Source organism: Lycorma delicatula, chromosome 7, assembly GCF_047948215.1.
Source record: "Lycorma delicatula isolate Av1 chromosome 7, ASM4794821v1, whole genome shotgun sequence".
NCBI classification, from domain to species: domain Eukaryota; kingdom Metazoa; phylum Arthropoda; class Insecta; order Hemiptera; family Fulgoridae; genus Lycorma; species Lycorma delicatula.
In genome coordinates, this window is record NC_134461.1 from 136,361,012 (window position 1) to 136,378,685 (window position 17,674).

The 17,674-nt window shown below is 28.0% G+C and overlaps 1 protein-coding gene across 1 annotated transcript in view; it reads right to left on the minus strand.

Moving 5' to 3' along the window:
• LOC142327511 (alpha-tocopherol transfer protein-like) overlaps positions 1–15,285 on the minus strand; it is a 60,514-nt gene extending 45,229 nt beyond the window's left edge. The window contains exon 1 of the mRNA XM_075370638.1: positions 15,094–15,285. Coding sequence (XP_075226753.1) covers positions 15,094–15,096 — 3 coding nt within the window. The 5' untranslated portion in view covers positions 15,097–15,285. The remainder of the gene's footprint in view (positions 1–15,093) is intronic.
• Between the last annotated feature and the right edge of the window lie 2,389 nt (positions 15,286–17,674).

The following is a 17,674-nucleotide window of genomic DNA, read 5'->3' on the forward strand; positions in this document are numbered from 1 at the left end:
TTTTATACTCAGTGACCAACAGTGACCATTTCTTCCGAAAAAAAAAATCACTGTTTAGTGTGGATTATGGGATGGTGGCATCATTCAGCCATTTTTTTTTGTAATGAACAAAGATATACTGCTACAATAAATGGTGAACGCTACCTAGCTACGATTCGTGATTTTTTGTTTGTAAATTTAGAAAATTTTGATTTGAATAAGTTGTGGATTCAACAGGATGGTACCACATGCCACACAGCTGCTGAAACAGTTCAGATATTGTGTCAAAAGTTTGATGGATCGATAATTTCATGAAATGGCAAATGACAATTGGCCACCACTGTTGTGTGAACGTTTTCGCTGGGGTTATGTTATGTCACAAGTCTATAACAAACATCACTAACGATTGATGACTTGAAAGCAAATATTCGACGCGTTATTACTGGAATTCAAGGTGATTTGTGTGAAAGAATCACGCACAACTTTGGTGATAGACTTGGCTACGTCAAACAAACCCTTACAGGACATATGTTTGATATCATTTTTCGAACATATACTTAAAAAATAATTAGTTTATATTACAAATACTTTTATTTTATTGCAATATTATTTTTTACGCTGAAAATGAACTCTATATTATTATGAAATTGCTTATTTGTAAACTGGATTGTTTTTTCTAATGTAATCGATTTTAATGATACATAATATAAATGCCGATCTCCGAGGCGGAGTGATAGATCCCGGGTAGGCATTCAGGACCACCGAATCCCGATTAGGAATGGGATTTTTCATATGCTAAAAAATGTCCATTTCACACTATCATACTGGTTTAAATTTCTGAATAATAGCTAAAAAAAACGCCTTCGATCTTTATAATAGTTGAAAATAATCTGAAGATAATAAGTGATTTAATTTTGGGTTATATTATTTTAATAAATTTTTCACGTAAGCTCAAAACTTGTACGAATAAATATGGCATGAAAATTTTGTAGCATAAAAGTTAAATTTCCAGTCAGGCTAACTTGGACCGGGACTTGAACTAAGACTTTCTGGAATTGACGTAGAAATACCATGTAAAAAGATTAAGTGAACATTTGTAAAGTGGTTTTTTGACATTTTTAATTTGTTTTTAACTTTTAACTTCTTTTGAACTAAATTTCAATAATTAAAATGCGAGTAATTTAAAATAAACCGCATTGTACGAATTTACATATTTTTAAATGAAATAGTTCATTATGCCAAGAGCCTATAAATAAAAAAATCAAACATTTAAAAAAAAATAAAACAAAAACCGTATATTTTGAAATCGTAATTGTTTAAAAAGAAATACGTTCTATTTATTTAATAGTTCGTTTTACGTATTATTGGTTGGAGAAGCTAAAGATTCCAATTTTTTCTAACTATTCTAACATGTCAAAGTAAGAAGAAAAACCACACCATTCTACAGGAGAGTAGAAAATAATTATTTGAAAAACATACAAAAAAAAAAAAAATTACAAAAATATATTTGATTACATATAAAAAATTATTTTTTAAAAAAGCTTTTATTTAACTAATATTAATTAAAAAAAAGTAAACAAATTAGAAAACCCCTCTAAAAAGTAAAAAATAACAATTAAATCAAAATGAGAATTTTAAACAAAAAAATATAATACATTAACAAATATAAAAATGCACTGAAAAGTAAAAATAAATTATATAAATATCTAATAAATAACCAATAAATAAAAAATAAATAAATGTAATAATTATTAAATTTAAAAATTAAAAGTAATGAAAATATTTAGTTAAATAAAAGCGAGGCGCAGTTTTTATAATTTATTTAAAACAACACAACATTTATTTTTACAACAATTAATCTTCATTTTCATTTTCAATAACGACGCCAGGAGGCGGATAAGGTCTGCTGGAACCTCTCCAGTTGAGACTGACAATCTGGGAAAATGGACCCACTCGCTTTCTTTGTACGTGTTCTCACATAGTTGAAGTTCATCTTCGAATTCTGCTTGTAATCTAAGCCAAATTGAACGTACTCTTTCCGCTAAAAGTTTCATTTTAATTAATTATGAGTTTTTATTTAATGAATTCATAATTACGATTACAATTATAATAATTAATAATTTTTCAGATTACCGTCAAAATGTAATAACTTTGTGCAAGATTTCTAAATTTAATTTTTATTTTTAATCTTATTAACCCTTAAAGGTCATCTCAGTGCAAATTTGAACCATCAAAGAATTAAAACTTGAATTATTTTATTACAGATAAATGAAGTATATACATATACTAAACAACCTTATTAAACAAAAAAATATATTTTAAAATACAGCAAACGTCTTATTTCAAATACTTATTCGAAAAGATTGTTATAAAAACTGCGCCACGCTTTTATTTAACTAAATATTTTCATTACTTTTAATTTTAAAATTTAATAATTATTACATTTATTTTTTATTTATTGGTTATTTATTAGATATTTATATAATTTATTTTTTAGTTTTCAGTGCATTTTTATATTTGTTAATATATTATATTTTTTTGTTTAAAATTCTCAATTCGATTTAATTCTTATTTTTTAATTTTTAGAGGGTTTTTCTAATTTGTTTCCTTTTTTTATTAATATTAGTTAAATAAAAGCTTTTTTAAAAAATAATTTTTTATATGTAATCAAATATATCTTTGTAATTTTTTTTTTTAAGACTAAAAAAAAAGTTAAAATATTTATTTTTAGACATCGAAGTTACATACGTGTACCAAATTTCAATCATTTTCACACAATAGTTCATGAGAAATTAAAATTTTCAACTAAATGCATGAATTTAGCGTAGGGGTAGTGCGCGGTGGCGTGGGGGTGGTTCATATCAAATTCCGACACCGTAGTGCTGTATTGTCATCGAAGATACGTACGTATACCAAATTTCATTGATTTTCATACGATAGATCAAAAGATATGTTGCAAGATTTGATTATTCCTAAAGCGAGTTAAATAAAAGATTTTAAAAAGTAACGGAAAAAATTATATACATAAAATCGATGCCGAAATAAACGTGGAACTGTATGAAAGTTTTTATTTCAAAAACAAAATAAAAAACTTTTTATATTGCCGTAAGTCAGAATTTCTCAAGTCTTAGAATCGGGAAGTATTTGTAGAACGTATGCCGTTGGCGGTTCATAACTTTAGAAGTGGATCTGGGAATTAGATTGAGATATTTTCTTCGCACCGATAAAAGTTACATAATCAGGAAATTAGTTTTTAACGAAAATTATCATGAAAAAGAAAAGACATAAAGATCTAAACTTTAATTAAAGTGGAGTAACTTAGCTATAATAAAAAATAACGTATTTGATGGGAAACTAATATTACATAGCGCAACAGTTTTTAAAGTTTGTAAAATAGTTAAGGATGAAATAAATTTTATTTGTAAAAAAAAAAAAAATCGTAATTAGTAGTATTACGTATTAAATGCACCGTTAAGATATTACCAAAATGATCACAAAATAAATATGATAATTTTTCTGAATTATTAACAATAATTAATGTTTTTGTTATTAAAATATTAATTTATATACAAATATCTCCATTATACATAAACGGATTCGGAGGGAAATTTATTCCCATTCAATGAATAGTTCTTCTAACTTACAATATTTAAAAAAAAATTATAAGTTTATTACATTTTTTGTTAAATGTAGGATTTTTTTTGTAACTCGCATGTAGAGATAGTTATCAAACTGAAAAATTGATGAAACATTAATTATAACTACCAATAATCTATATATATAAAAATGAATGTTTGTCTGTCTCTATGTCTCTTATGACTTCCTAAACCGTTCATCCGATAGCAATGAAACTTTGGGGAATGGTTGGACGCATGCCAGGGAAGGTTTCTGAATTGGTTTGGATCCGCTAGGTGGCGCTGGCGTCGAGATATTTCGAAAAATTGTATTTATGGTCCGATTTGCCTCATATTTAGAATACATGTTACTTACATGGAAAGAATTATCTCTGCAAAAAATGAACCCGCTAGATGGCGCTGGGGTTGAGATAATTAGAAAAATTATATTTATGGACCGATTTGGTTCGTATTCAGAATATGAATATTAATTACGTGAAAAGAAATATTTTTCCAAAAACTATACTCGCTAGGTGGGGCCGGTGTCGAGATATTTACGAAACAAACAAACAAATATATAAACAGACTTTTTTATTCTATATATATATATATATATATAAAAGGCATATTCGTATGTGTATCTGCTAAAGATCAAAAAATTAATGGACCGATTTACGCGCGGGCAAAAGAGAAAAAGGGGAAAATGGAAAATGGGGAAGATATGGAAAGAGAAAAGGGGAAAAGGGAAAGGGTAAAAAGGAAACTGGGAGTGGGGAGAGGGATGAGGGAGAAGGGTGAAATGGAGAAGTTGGAAAGGGAAAAGGGGAAGGAGAATAAGTGAAAGGTAAAACTTGTGAAGTTCGGTTTTTTAATTTTTTTTATCAAATTTTCAATTGTGTTCATTTAAATTTAGCGAGAGAGAGATCATTTAGCGAGAGAGAGAGATCTCTCTCGCTCTCTCTCTCTCTCTCTCTCTCTCTCTCTATATATATATATATATAGCAATAGCGAAGCATTGCTAGTTATTTTAATAAAACCTGTACTAAATGTAATCAAAATTTCCAAGCCTCAGCAGTATTGAAGAGGTGTATAAGATTTAGAGAATATTATAAGCTTTAATTCTTTGTTTTATTTAGAAAGATATTTACACACAGAAAGTGATGATTTCTATTATTTATTGTTAATAATTTATTAATTCTTAATTTCATTTTACAACTTATTATTTACAAAACAGAATTTGATGATGATCATGAGTCAACTTTTTGTTTTCTTCAGAATTATTTGGATATAATTGTAAAAATGAATGTAAGTTAATGAATCTAAAAAAAAATCTGATGTGGACACCACATGACTTCCTTTTACGCCTATTAAATTACATATATACATTTTTTTAAAATGAAAAGTACATTAAATTTTATTTCATTAATAACTTATGATTTTTTTCATATATTTTTTTAAAATTATTATTATTGAATTATTATTTATTGTAAAAGTTATTTTTACAATCAGAGGTTAATAATATTAATAAATCAATATATTTCAATTAAAAAAAGTTAACAAAAAAAAAAAAAAGAAAAAAGAAATGGAGTCGGATTCGAACCGATGTGCCTTCCCCTTTAAGATCCAAATATTTCATTAATTAAAATTTTATTTGGCTATAATCTTAGAACCAATGAAAGTAATTACGAATTATGATATATCGTTGAAAAGCTCTCAATGGGGACTTATTACTGCAGTTAATCCAAATTTTTTTAGGATTTTTTGGACATTTTTGCTCAAGTCTATTGTAATCAAAAGAGGAAGTGCAAAACTAGATGTTACAACAGTCGTAAATCCAAAATTTCAACATCCTACGGACTAATCGTTTTTGAGTTATGCGGGATACATACGTACGTACGTATAGATGTCACGCCGAAAATAGTCAAAATGAATTCAAGGATAGTCAAAATTAATATTTCCGTTGAAATCTGAAAACCGAAATTTTTCGAATTACAATACTTCCTTTACTTCGTACAAGGAAGTGAAAATAGAATTATTTTACCCAGTTTCTGTTAAATTGAATTCTAAAGTTCACATTCTTGAATAATTGCTAAAAATAAGTCCTTTCTTCTTTAAAATAGTTGTAATAATTCTGAAGATAATAAGTAACTCAATTAATTTTATAATTTATTATTTTAATAGATTACCACGTAAGCTCAAAACTTGTACGAATAAATATGGGTTTTTTTTTTGTAGCATAAATGTTGTATTTCCAGTCAGGCTAACTTGGACCGGGATTTGAATTAGGACTTACTGGAATTCATGTAGAAATGAAAGTGAATATTTTGAAAGTGATTTTTTAAAATAATTTTTTTTTAAACTAAATTTCAATAATTAAAAAGAGTAATTTTAAATTATATGCATTATACAAATTTACATATTTTTAGCCCAAAGTAGTACATTATACATCGAACCTATAATGATAGCCATAAATATACGTGTGTGAATTAAGTTACACGAGACTTGGCGAGTGTCGTAAACTTCGCAAGAGTGTATTAATGGCCATTATAGAAAGTTGCGTTCTGTATCTTTTCTATGAGAGAGAATATTGGGATTATTGATTTAAACCAATGATAGAATAAATACATTGTTATGGATTTTTTTTTTAATTAAAAAAAATATATATCAAGCAATTCATTTCTGTGGCAATAGGTTAGTAATTAGTCAATGTTCTTCCTTTTCTTTTATATCGATCAATGTTAAAAACATTTCTTTCCCAGAATCCGACATAATTAACAAAAGGATAAACAGTGTAATATAGAAACTTAGTTACATATTGGTGTACCTTCAATTTAACCTCTGCTTGCTAACTACTAAATCGGATTAAAATCAAAGTAAATAAAAAAAAAACAAAAAAATATATTTGATTACATATAAAAAATTATTTTTTAAAAAAGCTTTTATTTAACTAATATTAATATTAACATTAATAAAAAATTGAAACAAATTAGAAAACCCCTCTAAAAATTAAAAGATAAGAATTAAATCAAATTGAGAATTTTAAACAAAAAAAGATAATATATTATTAAAAAATATAAAAATGCACTGAAAACTAAAAAATAAATTATATAAATATCTAATAAATAAATGTAATAATTATTAAATTTTAAAATTAAAAGTAATGAAAATATTTAGTTAAATAAAAGCGGGGCGCAGTTTTTATAACAATCTTTTCGAATAAGTATTTATAGGCATTTGCTGTATTTTAAAATATATTTTTTGTTTAATGAGGTTGTTTAGTATATGTATATACTTTATTTATCTGTAATAAAATAACTCAAGTTTTAATTTTTTAATTTTCGCTTCTGTATTCAGGGACATCACTACCCTCAGAAAAAGTAACATGACTGTCATCTCTTATGCATTATTTTCTTTATATGCATTACAGTCATATTAAAGAAAGTGATAAATTAACCTATTATTAATATATTAACGTATTAATAAATAATACTGATTAAAAAGAAAAAGATAGATTTTTAATTCTGTAAATTTTGACCTTTAGAAATCAGCGTAAATTTGAGAAGATTACTGGTAACAATTCACAAAGTCTTACTTTTATGCCGATTTCAAAGGTGAAATTTAGAGAATTAAAAAAGTGGATTTTTCGAGCGGTATTTTAAATCAATTTAAATTTTAAAAAAAACCAACATATTTTATCTTTTTTATTTCTTAAATGTGGTTAAAAAAAAAGTTGTTTTTTTAAATGTGGTTATAAAATTGCTGTTCGTTTGAAAAAAAAGTTGTTTACAAGAAATACAAAGGTAATAAGAAAAATGTTTCTTGATAAATGTCTATTTGATAAATATTTCTTGAAGTAAAAAAAACAACGCAAAAAAACAAATGAATAAATATTTTAATCTGGTCGGTACATAATAATACGTTATTTAGATCATGTCAGGATAATGTGTACAGTTAATTACAAAATAAATTATTGATGTGATTAAAGTATATATTTAAAATACTGGTGGAATAATGTTGAGGTAAATGCATGAAATACACGAAGATATTAAATAAAAAAAAAATAACAAAATAATTCACAATATCATTGGTCGACAGCGAAGGTATTTATTAATGAGTTGTGTAATTTCTTAGTTATCCAGAATAGCAATCCTATAAAGCTTGTAGGACAGCAATTAATTTTAATCTTTTAAGGATAACGATATTGTTAATAAACAAATGCTTTATTCAAGTGGTATAGAGTCTTTGGTCAACACCCCTACTACGTTGGATACAAACATTTGTATACTCGTAGATAATTTTTTCATTAAATGTAAAACATTCAAAGAATTGTCTACATTTTTGGAGTGATATTTAAAAGCTTATATATAAAGTAAACTCAGAATGTTGCATTTTAAATCAATATAGTGTTATTAATTTAGTTAGCGATATAAAATGCTGAATAGCACAGGCGAAACGAGCCTTAATTCAGAAATATAATTTGTTTAAATCAAAAATTAATTTAAACTTCAGGAAAATATTTTTGAAAGTATATGTTTGGAGCGTAGCTTTATATGGAAGTGAAACTTGGACGATCGGAGTAACTGAGAAGAAAAGATTAGAAGTTTTTGAAATGCGGTGTTATAGGAGAATGTTAAAAATCAGATGGATGGATAAAATGACGAAGAGGTGTTGCGGCAAATTGATAAAGAAAGAAGCATTTGGAAAAATATGGTTAAAAGAAGAGACAGACTTACAGGCCACATATTAAGGCATCCTGGAATAGTCGCTTTAATATTGGAGGGACAGGTAGAAGGGAAAATTTGTGCAGGCATGCAACGTTGGAATATGTGAAATAAATTGTTAGGGATGTAGGAAGTAGGGGGTATACCGATATGAAACGACTGGCACTAGTTAGGGAATCTTGGAGAGTTGCATCAAACCAGTCAAATAACTGAAGACAAAAAAAAATTAGGTTTAAACATGAGATCTTAAACGCTGATTGGAATAAAGTATTTAATGAAAATGCCGTAGTGATTTTGAGATATTTTATGAACTTTTAAAAGTATGTTCTGAAAAAGTAGAGTTTTAAACAAAAATTAAAAAAATGTCATCAAAATTAAACCCTGGGTATTCGATAATTTTTAAATAGAATTAAAAGGAAAAAAATATTTAAAAATAGTCAAAAATTAACCGTATAATTTAGATTTAAAAAGTTATTACAGTAGGTACAGGAATAGACTTATCTATGACACAAGGAGGGCTAAATAATTATATTTTAGAAACTTCTTTATTAATAACATTGGTAATATTAGGGAACAGTGGGAACTAATTGATCATCTAATAGGTAAAAAGGATAAAAAGTATGAAATAGACGGAATTAAGGCCGAGATAAATAACCACATAATTAGTGAGGTTCAAAAGGTTTCGGATATTTTTAATAGCTATTTTTTTAGGAATCGCAAATTAAAAACATCTCTTGAGAATATTACAGTTCAGAATCGATATTTATATAACAATATTTTCACCACAACCGAAGTAGGAGCCACTATTTTCCTTAGAGACTACACATTATCTTGAAACAATTATAAACTCATCTGATTTTGATGAGATTTCTTCGTATACCCTAAAATTCGTGTGTGAACATATTTCTCATGTGTTTGCGTATTTATGTAATTTAAGTCTATAGTCGGATAAATTTCCAGATAAACTTAAACAAGCAGTGGTAGTTCGTATTTGTAAAAAAGGAGATAGTAATTATGTTGGGAACTTTAGGCCCATAACCCTGCGTTCACAATTTTAAAAGCTTCTGGAAACTGAGTAAAGTCAAGGCTTTCTTTCTTAATAAAATCAATTTTTTCAGTGTTAACAATCTGGCTTTCAGAAAAATTTAGATACTGAAAATGGCTTACTTAAATTTGTCTCACCGTTGGTAAACGGTATCAATGAGTATTCTAAAATTGCGCCATCTTTCTGAATATCCAGAAGGCCTTTGATGTCGTTGATCATAATATATTATTAAATAAGATGGAGCAAGCGGGTATAACTGGTTTAGTTTTTAACTGGTTTGAATCTTACTTAAAGGGAAGAACTCAAAAGGTTAAAATTAAAAATACGCTCAGTAACGAGGAAGTATTAGAATTCGGTGTCCCTCAAGGTCAGTTTTGGGCCTAATTCTGTTCTTAATTTATATTAACGAATTCTGTTCTGGCAAATTTCATGGTTATTTGGTCTCATATGTAAGACGATACTGCCCTTTTTTTTATAGAGAAAAAAGCTTTGACTGAGTTTTGAAATCTGTCGAAGAGAACTTATTTAAAATTAGGTTGTGGTTAACCATAAACGGAATTACGTTAAATGTACTTAACTCTAAATACATAATCTTCCAGTTAAAAGGCGAGAAAATTAGCAATTCACACGTTAGATATAATCTCAATTACTCTAGAATAGCGGAGTGTAGTTGCCGATAGTATTGATCAAGTCGATAGTATGAAATATCAAGGGATAACTAACTATTGATTGCAATCTTTCGTGGGAAAACATATTTTTAGTCTAAAGAATGAAATATATTAATATAAGAATGAAATATAAGTGAAAAAGTTTCATTATCTTCGGGATTTCTGCTCGATCGGTGTTCTAAAAATGCTTTACTTGGCTTTCGTTGAATCTTGTTTAAGATATGAATTGAGTGCTAGCGTGGTGAATATTTTAATAAAATCCGATCTATAGTTATATGCCAGAAACATCTTATACGTAGAATACCTGCTAGGACACATTCATTCCCGTTTTTTTGTATCTTGAACTTGCTCCTTTTGAGGCATTTATACTTATTTAAGGTACTTAAACTTTTTTCTTAGGAGTGGAGTTAAGGCTCTTAAATATGGACTAATTCGTACGCGTCTGTATCAACGGAGGCGGTAACGTTTGTGGCGGGAATTCCGCCTCTGCAGTAACTAGTCAAACAACGTGCTCTAACATATGACGGCGAATCAAGAGAAGAAGCACAGGCTGTTTTAATGCTCGATTGGGAACACGGATGGAATGTGTCCACTAAGGACAGATGGACACATCAGCTCATACCCCGGATCGAGGTCTGGGTCGGAAGGAGGTTTGGTGAGACCAACTTCTGGCTCACACAGTTCTTGACAGGGCATGGGGTCTTTAGGAGCTCCTAAAGACAGAAGGAGCCCGTACAGGTACCTGTACGGGCGGAGGATCACAACTGCTCTTATTGTGGGGATCCTGACACACCCGAGCATGTGGTATTCCAATACACAAGATGGGAGGTGCAGCGGCGGGGGTGTGACGAAACGAGGGCGATCTACCTAGAGTCCATAGTAGAGACCATGCCGGCAAGTGAGAAAAATTTTCACATGATTGCAACGTTCGTGTCGGGGATATTAAAAGAAAAAGAGAGGGAAGCGAGGGGGATGAGAAAGGGCCGGAGTCGTCGTCTGTCCGTGGGAACGTGTTACACAGGTGGGCGGCGGCGATGTAGGTCGGGGACTCTCGAGTCCCTGAGCTATTAAAACCGAGACCCGGCAGGGGTTCCCCTCGGGGTTACCCCTGTTAGAGGCAGGCACAAAAGACCAAGACCCGGTTGCGGAGGTGGGGTGGCTGGTAACGGCATAGCCGGGCGTGGCTGCCCGCCCTCGTGGTTAGAGGCGAAGGTACTTCCCGGAGCTGTGTTATGCTTTAATACAGATCTACCTCCGGGAAGCAGGGGAAAGAAATAAAAAAAATATAGACTAATTGACTGAGATATAGGAAGCAAAGGTAATTTTGTACTTCCTAGACCCCAGAAGGAGTGTTTTCATAGACGTTTTACATATATGGCACCAAAGATTCGTAATTTTTTTTTACGTCTAGCTTTAAATTCTGGACGCTTTCAAGAGAAATTCAGAATTTCTCTTGAGCGCTGGTTCATTCAATATGAAAACGTTGAGTTCTTTTTTTGATTCAATTGTGTCTAAAATTGACAAGTTATCCTAGGAAGCATAAAGCTTATGGCTTTTGTGAATCACCTTTTGACTTCTAATGAAAAACTGAATGATTTTCCTTCTCTTTAATATTTCTATAATTTATAGTAATTGTTAAATTTCTACTCGGCCACTTCTGTCCTTATTTACATATCTTTAACATTCTTCAATGTTTTAATGATAAGTTGATGGTAACTTCTAAAACAGGGCTCTTGTCCTCAAGGAATATCTAATTTTTCAAGTTATTATTAAATCACAAAAACTATTATTTCATCATTAATTATTTAAGTTTAAATTACAAAACTATAGTTACTCTTGTGAGCCTGTTGTAGGTCAACAGAAGTATTTGTATAATTCATAAGCTATGTCTAATTTGCAACCGTGTTGTATATTGTAAACGATATTGTATTGTTTGTCTTAAAGAGTGTGTTCCTAGTTGGAAAATAAATTATTATTATTAATTTAGAAGAGGTAACGGAAAATATTTTACAACATATTTACGTAAATGTACGTACAATACTTCGAGAGAATAATTTTTTGTCTACAAAAGAAAAAAAACATTATTATTGTATCTTAAATAAATTTGTGGGAATAATTTTTGAAATAGTTCGGTTGAGGTAACGAAAACATAATTTAAATTTCGAAAGAAGTATCGTGTTGTTTCAAAAAAATTAGTTTTTTGATTAATTTGATAGCGTTCGATAATATTATTTTTTATCAATAAATGACTATTCTCTTTTTTTGCAAAGATTTTACATTCATTAATATAAACACAAGAATAAGTTAAAATTATTTAATTTTTTAATTATCTCCTACATATTTCATACTTATGGGTGCGAAACTGATTTCATAGCTCATTTTTATATCTTTAAAACAGTTCTGACTTTTTAAGGGAATCCCAGAGATATTATTGTACTTTGGACGTGAATATACACTTAATTTATAATAAATATTTAATAAAGATTGGAATCTTAGAGTTTTATTATGAAGTACTCATACTCTACTTTATTATTATTATTATTATTAATTATTATTTATTATTTATTATTATTATTATTATTATTATTATTATTATTATTATTATTATTATTATTATTATTCATACTTTTATTATGAAGTACTCATTTATAAATTATATAACACAATTTTCTACTTTATTATCTCTTTTATTATTTATATTGCATTAAAATTAAATTTTAAAATGATTTTATTGTCCTTTCTGGTACGCGAGAGAAGTAGTAATTCTAAGAAAGAGCTGATACATAGTCTTGGGTATTGAATTATTAAAATTCTATTCATATTATTAAATACTAGAAAAAAAAGGGGCCTACGACCCGCCGCTAAAATGTTACATGGTTTATGTTTCATTACACATGATTTTGTTAAATATTTCTGCATTTATCTGTTTTAACCTCCGGAACCACCGTAAGATATTACTTCAGAGAATGAAAGGAAGTTTTTTATGAATGTAAATGAAGTGTAGTCTTGTATAGTCTCAGGTCGACCGTTTTTGAGAGTGTAATTAATTCAAACTCGACCACCAAAGAATACCGGTGTCCTCGATCTAGTATTCAAATTCGTATAAAAGTAACTGACTTTACTAGGATTTCTCGACTTCGAAATCAGCTGATTTGCGAAGACGCGTTCACCACTAGACCAACCCTGTGGGTTAAATTGTTTTTACCGATTGTAACTAAATAACGTTCATAAATTTAGCGTACCGACAATGAAAACGTTTACAACGAAAAGCTTCAAAATATCCTGAAAACATTTTTAGTTGTTTCTTAAGTTGTGATTTTTTAACACAGCTCTAAACCCAATGTTTTTCTTTTTACTTCCTTGTACGAAGTAGAGGAAGTATTGTGATCGAGAAAAATTTCGGTTTTCAGATTTCAGCGGTAATATCAATTTTGACTATCCCTGAATCCATTTTGACTAGTTTGGCGTGACGTCTATACGTACTTATGTATCTCGCATATCAAAAACGATTAACCGTAGAATGTTGAAGTTTTGGATTTAGGACTTTTATAACATCTAGTTGTGCATCTCCCCTTTTGATTGCAATCGACTGAACCAAAAGGGTCCAAAAAAACCCAAAATCCAAAAGAAATTTGATATTGAACTTTTTCTTAAATGCAGTAATAAGCCTTCATTGAGAGCTTTTCAACGATATATCATAAGTGGAACTTATTTTCATTGGTTCCAGAGTTATAGGCAAATAAAGGTTTAATGAAATATTTGGATCTTACAAGGGGAAGGCACATCGGTTCGAATCAGACTTCATATCCTTTTTTATTTTTATTTAAATGTATTGATTTATTAATAATTATTAACCTCTGATTGTAAAAAAAAATTTACGATAAGTTATAATTCAATAATAACAATTAAAAAAAATATGAAAAAATATCAAAAGTTATAATGAAATAAAATTTTATGTACTTTTTTCATTTAAAAAAATATATATTTGTAATTTAATAGGCGTACAAGAAAGTTATGTGGTGTCCATATCAGATTTTTTATTCCCAAAATACAAATATATAACTCAGGATAAATCGTTCGTATGGAGTATAAATCGTTCGTACGCTGCGCGCAGCTGCCCGGCGCATCAATATTGGTCCGCTCTGCACCAATAGCAGCTAAAATAAAAATTTGAGCACATACAACAAACAAACAAACCCACTCATCATTATTTTTTTATGGGAACGATTAAAATAAAATAAATAAAATAAAATAAAGATTTTAAAATTTTATTTTCATATATTCTTAAATTTATTTGATGTATTTTTTTGTGTAATTTTCGTGCCTAATATAATACCTATTTATTTTATCTTTTATTTTAATTATAAACAGTCGGTTGTAGATAAGTTAATTTAAGATGCTCTACATTAATTTTGGAATGCGACTTTTTGCAGACAGTGTTTATTAATGATAAACCGGCGTAGTTTCTTTTAAATGTATTATAATTATAAATAAATCTTCCTTTTCTATTTTCGATAAATTACTTATACATTTTCATTAAGCTGTTACTTGTAATGATTTTGAGTTGAAATAAATATATTATATTTACATTCATCTTCAAGATAACCTATGTGTTCTGCCAAAGATTTAGGTTTTTTGTTAACAATAAATATATATATGTATACATACAATGTGAAAATGAGAATACGTATATAGTTCTTAAAGTAATCACTATCTATTTTAGTTAGACTATATTATAATCTATCATTATTATTATTATTATGCGATTACTATTTTTATTTAGAAAATACAAATTTTCAATTAATTCTTTACCTATGAATTTGCTTGAGTCAGATTTAAATATTACTCTTCCTGAGTTATTTATTAAATGTTTAATATGAATTTTATAAAACCTAAAATTTAGATTTTTTTTATTGATTACTGCATGAATTTAAAAAAAAGTAAATGAATTTATAAACATCATTTATTTTTACTGATTAACTTCTTTTTTTTTTGGAACATAATTTAACAGAAATAAACTTTTAATTTATAATAAAACATATATGCACATTTTATTGTTTACTTACCATATTATTAACAATTCTTTGTTGAAAACCCAGAAAAAAAATCTTATAAGATTATTTTATCAAGTGTCTCTGGTACTTGCACGTTCACTAAACTTAAGCTGTACTGAGAAGTCGATCTTGTGTGGTATCGATAGTATTATATGTTATTGACCAATATGTTTGTATTACATCTATTATGTATGCTATATCCTTCTTTACGTTCGTTTTGTTTATTATCTCTTTTTTAGTTTATGGCATGTTTAAATGAAATATCCCCTCTTAGTTATTATTTCAATATGACCTTGTAGTACTTTCAGAACTTGTTTTACGCTTAAATTAGATATTTAATTTCATTAATATTTGATGTAATAAAAACAACAACAAAAAAACAAAATAATCCATTAGACTTCTCAGAATATGATCTAAACAAAGTATATTGGTAATCTCCGACTTCCGTGACAGAGTGGGAGCGTCTTAGCCTTTCATTCGGATGTCCCGGGTTTGAATCCCGGTCAGGCATGGAATTTTTCATTAGCTACAGATTTAAATTTTCATATTTCTGCTCACAACCATACTTGATAAATGAATCAGCCACAAATATATATATATATATATATATATATATATATATATATATGTATATATATTAGTAGAGCTAGAGCTAGAATAATATATATACATTATATATCAATATTATGATATATCAATATACAAAATGATTGAAAATTTATAGCAATTTCTCGGGAAATAATTCTATACCAACAAATAAGAAAAGAAGTTCATATAAGCATAGGTTGGAAAACGGTTCGTTAGCGAATTTCGTCTCGCGAAACATCTAGCCGTGTTTTCTGTACCCACTATGAAATTAAACCGTACTAAAATTCTTGGGGTTCAAATCGAGTGATAAATTTGGTGCTTCTTTATGGTTTTTGATCTAACAAACTGAATAAAATGATTCTAGATCTCTGTCTTGCTTAGGTTTTAAGAAAAGCTGGGTAAAACACGAAAAGTTTTTATCGGAAAATACACTTTTTTAGGTTAGGAATAAAATAACTTTGTTAATTTACTATTAAACATATAAAAATCTCTGGTTAACTTTGTAGAGAATTTAATTTTGAAAAAATATTAATGAAAATAACGTTTATTAAAATTAAATAAAAATTTCAGAAGTACAACTTTAATTAGAAACAAAATGTACAAACTGAATATGAAAAATGATACGATTTTAAACAGAAAAATTGACATACAAATGCTAAAAATTATAAAAATTAGAAAAAATAATAACAGATAGAATAGATTTAAAAAAAAAAATTGAAGTTTTCAAACTAGATGAAAAAGAAAAACCAAAGCAACAACAGCTCAAGAAAATTTACAGAACAGTAAAAAATGAAAAAGTACTGGAAACAACGGAAAGAAAAGGAAAAGAAAAAGAGATCTAAAAAGGTCTAATCCAAAGAAGAAGAAGAAAAAAAGATGATAGGTTTGTAGTTATTATAAATTACGGTCACGTAGGTTATTGATTAAGGTGATTAAATAAAATTTAATTATATTAAATTAGTCTTTAATTGAACAATACATTTATATGACCTTGAATTCATGAGAAAAAAAAAATTTTTCAAGAAAAATTAAAAAAAGAAAATAGCTGTAATTAATATACAGAAAAAACAAATATTTTTAAAGATTTTTAATATTTATTCATTTAAAATTTACAGTAATGCATTTATAATGAAAAAAAACTTTACTTTTGAATTTAAATTGAATATTATTAAAGATTACTTGCATAATTTTTATTAAAGTTATAAATGAATAAATGTGTTTAAAATTATTGTTACGCGATTAACATGGCGTACAAATTACGGGAATCTATTATTTTTAATAATCATGAATTACGAATTAATATTAACAACGCAATGTAATTAAATTTTAATGATATTAATTTTTTAGAATTCAATATAAGATTCAATAAAAGCAGGACATAAAATTTAAAATCGGTTTACAGCGACTGGGAAGGATTAATTGCTTCTCTGAGATAAATAAACAAGCTGTTAATGTAAATTTCCTTGGAATAATCCTGTACAGCTGATTAACATGGAGATTTATTAATTTTAAAGAATCAAATAAGTAACAGGCAAAACGACATTTTTTTATTTGGGATTTTGTCTATCTTATAATCTAAGGATGTTATATTTTAATACAATTAATAATAAATTTTAATATATGTGCTGGAGTTGAGCATGTAAGAGTGGTCATCGATCAATTAATGGTTGCACTGAAGCTTGTAATAAGAAAATTGCAAAAAAAAATGATATTAACACGGATCTTATTTTCAAAGACCATAGAATCTTTCCCGTTAGGCGACTACGTTTATATTTATAGAATTTTCGAATGTTTTGCATTAAAAACCGAAAAATCTTATATAAAAATAAATATGGGTAGAAGGCTGGGAGAAAATTTAAGCAAAATTACTGATTCCAACTACAGAATTCTTTAAAAATCCTATGATGATGTAGAACTAAATTGTACAAGTATAATTTTTTCTTTCCCGCCAATAGCGATGTATGCTGCTAGAACAGCTGTAAATTATAACGGGAAAGTATACAGT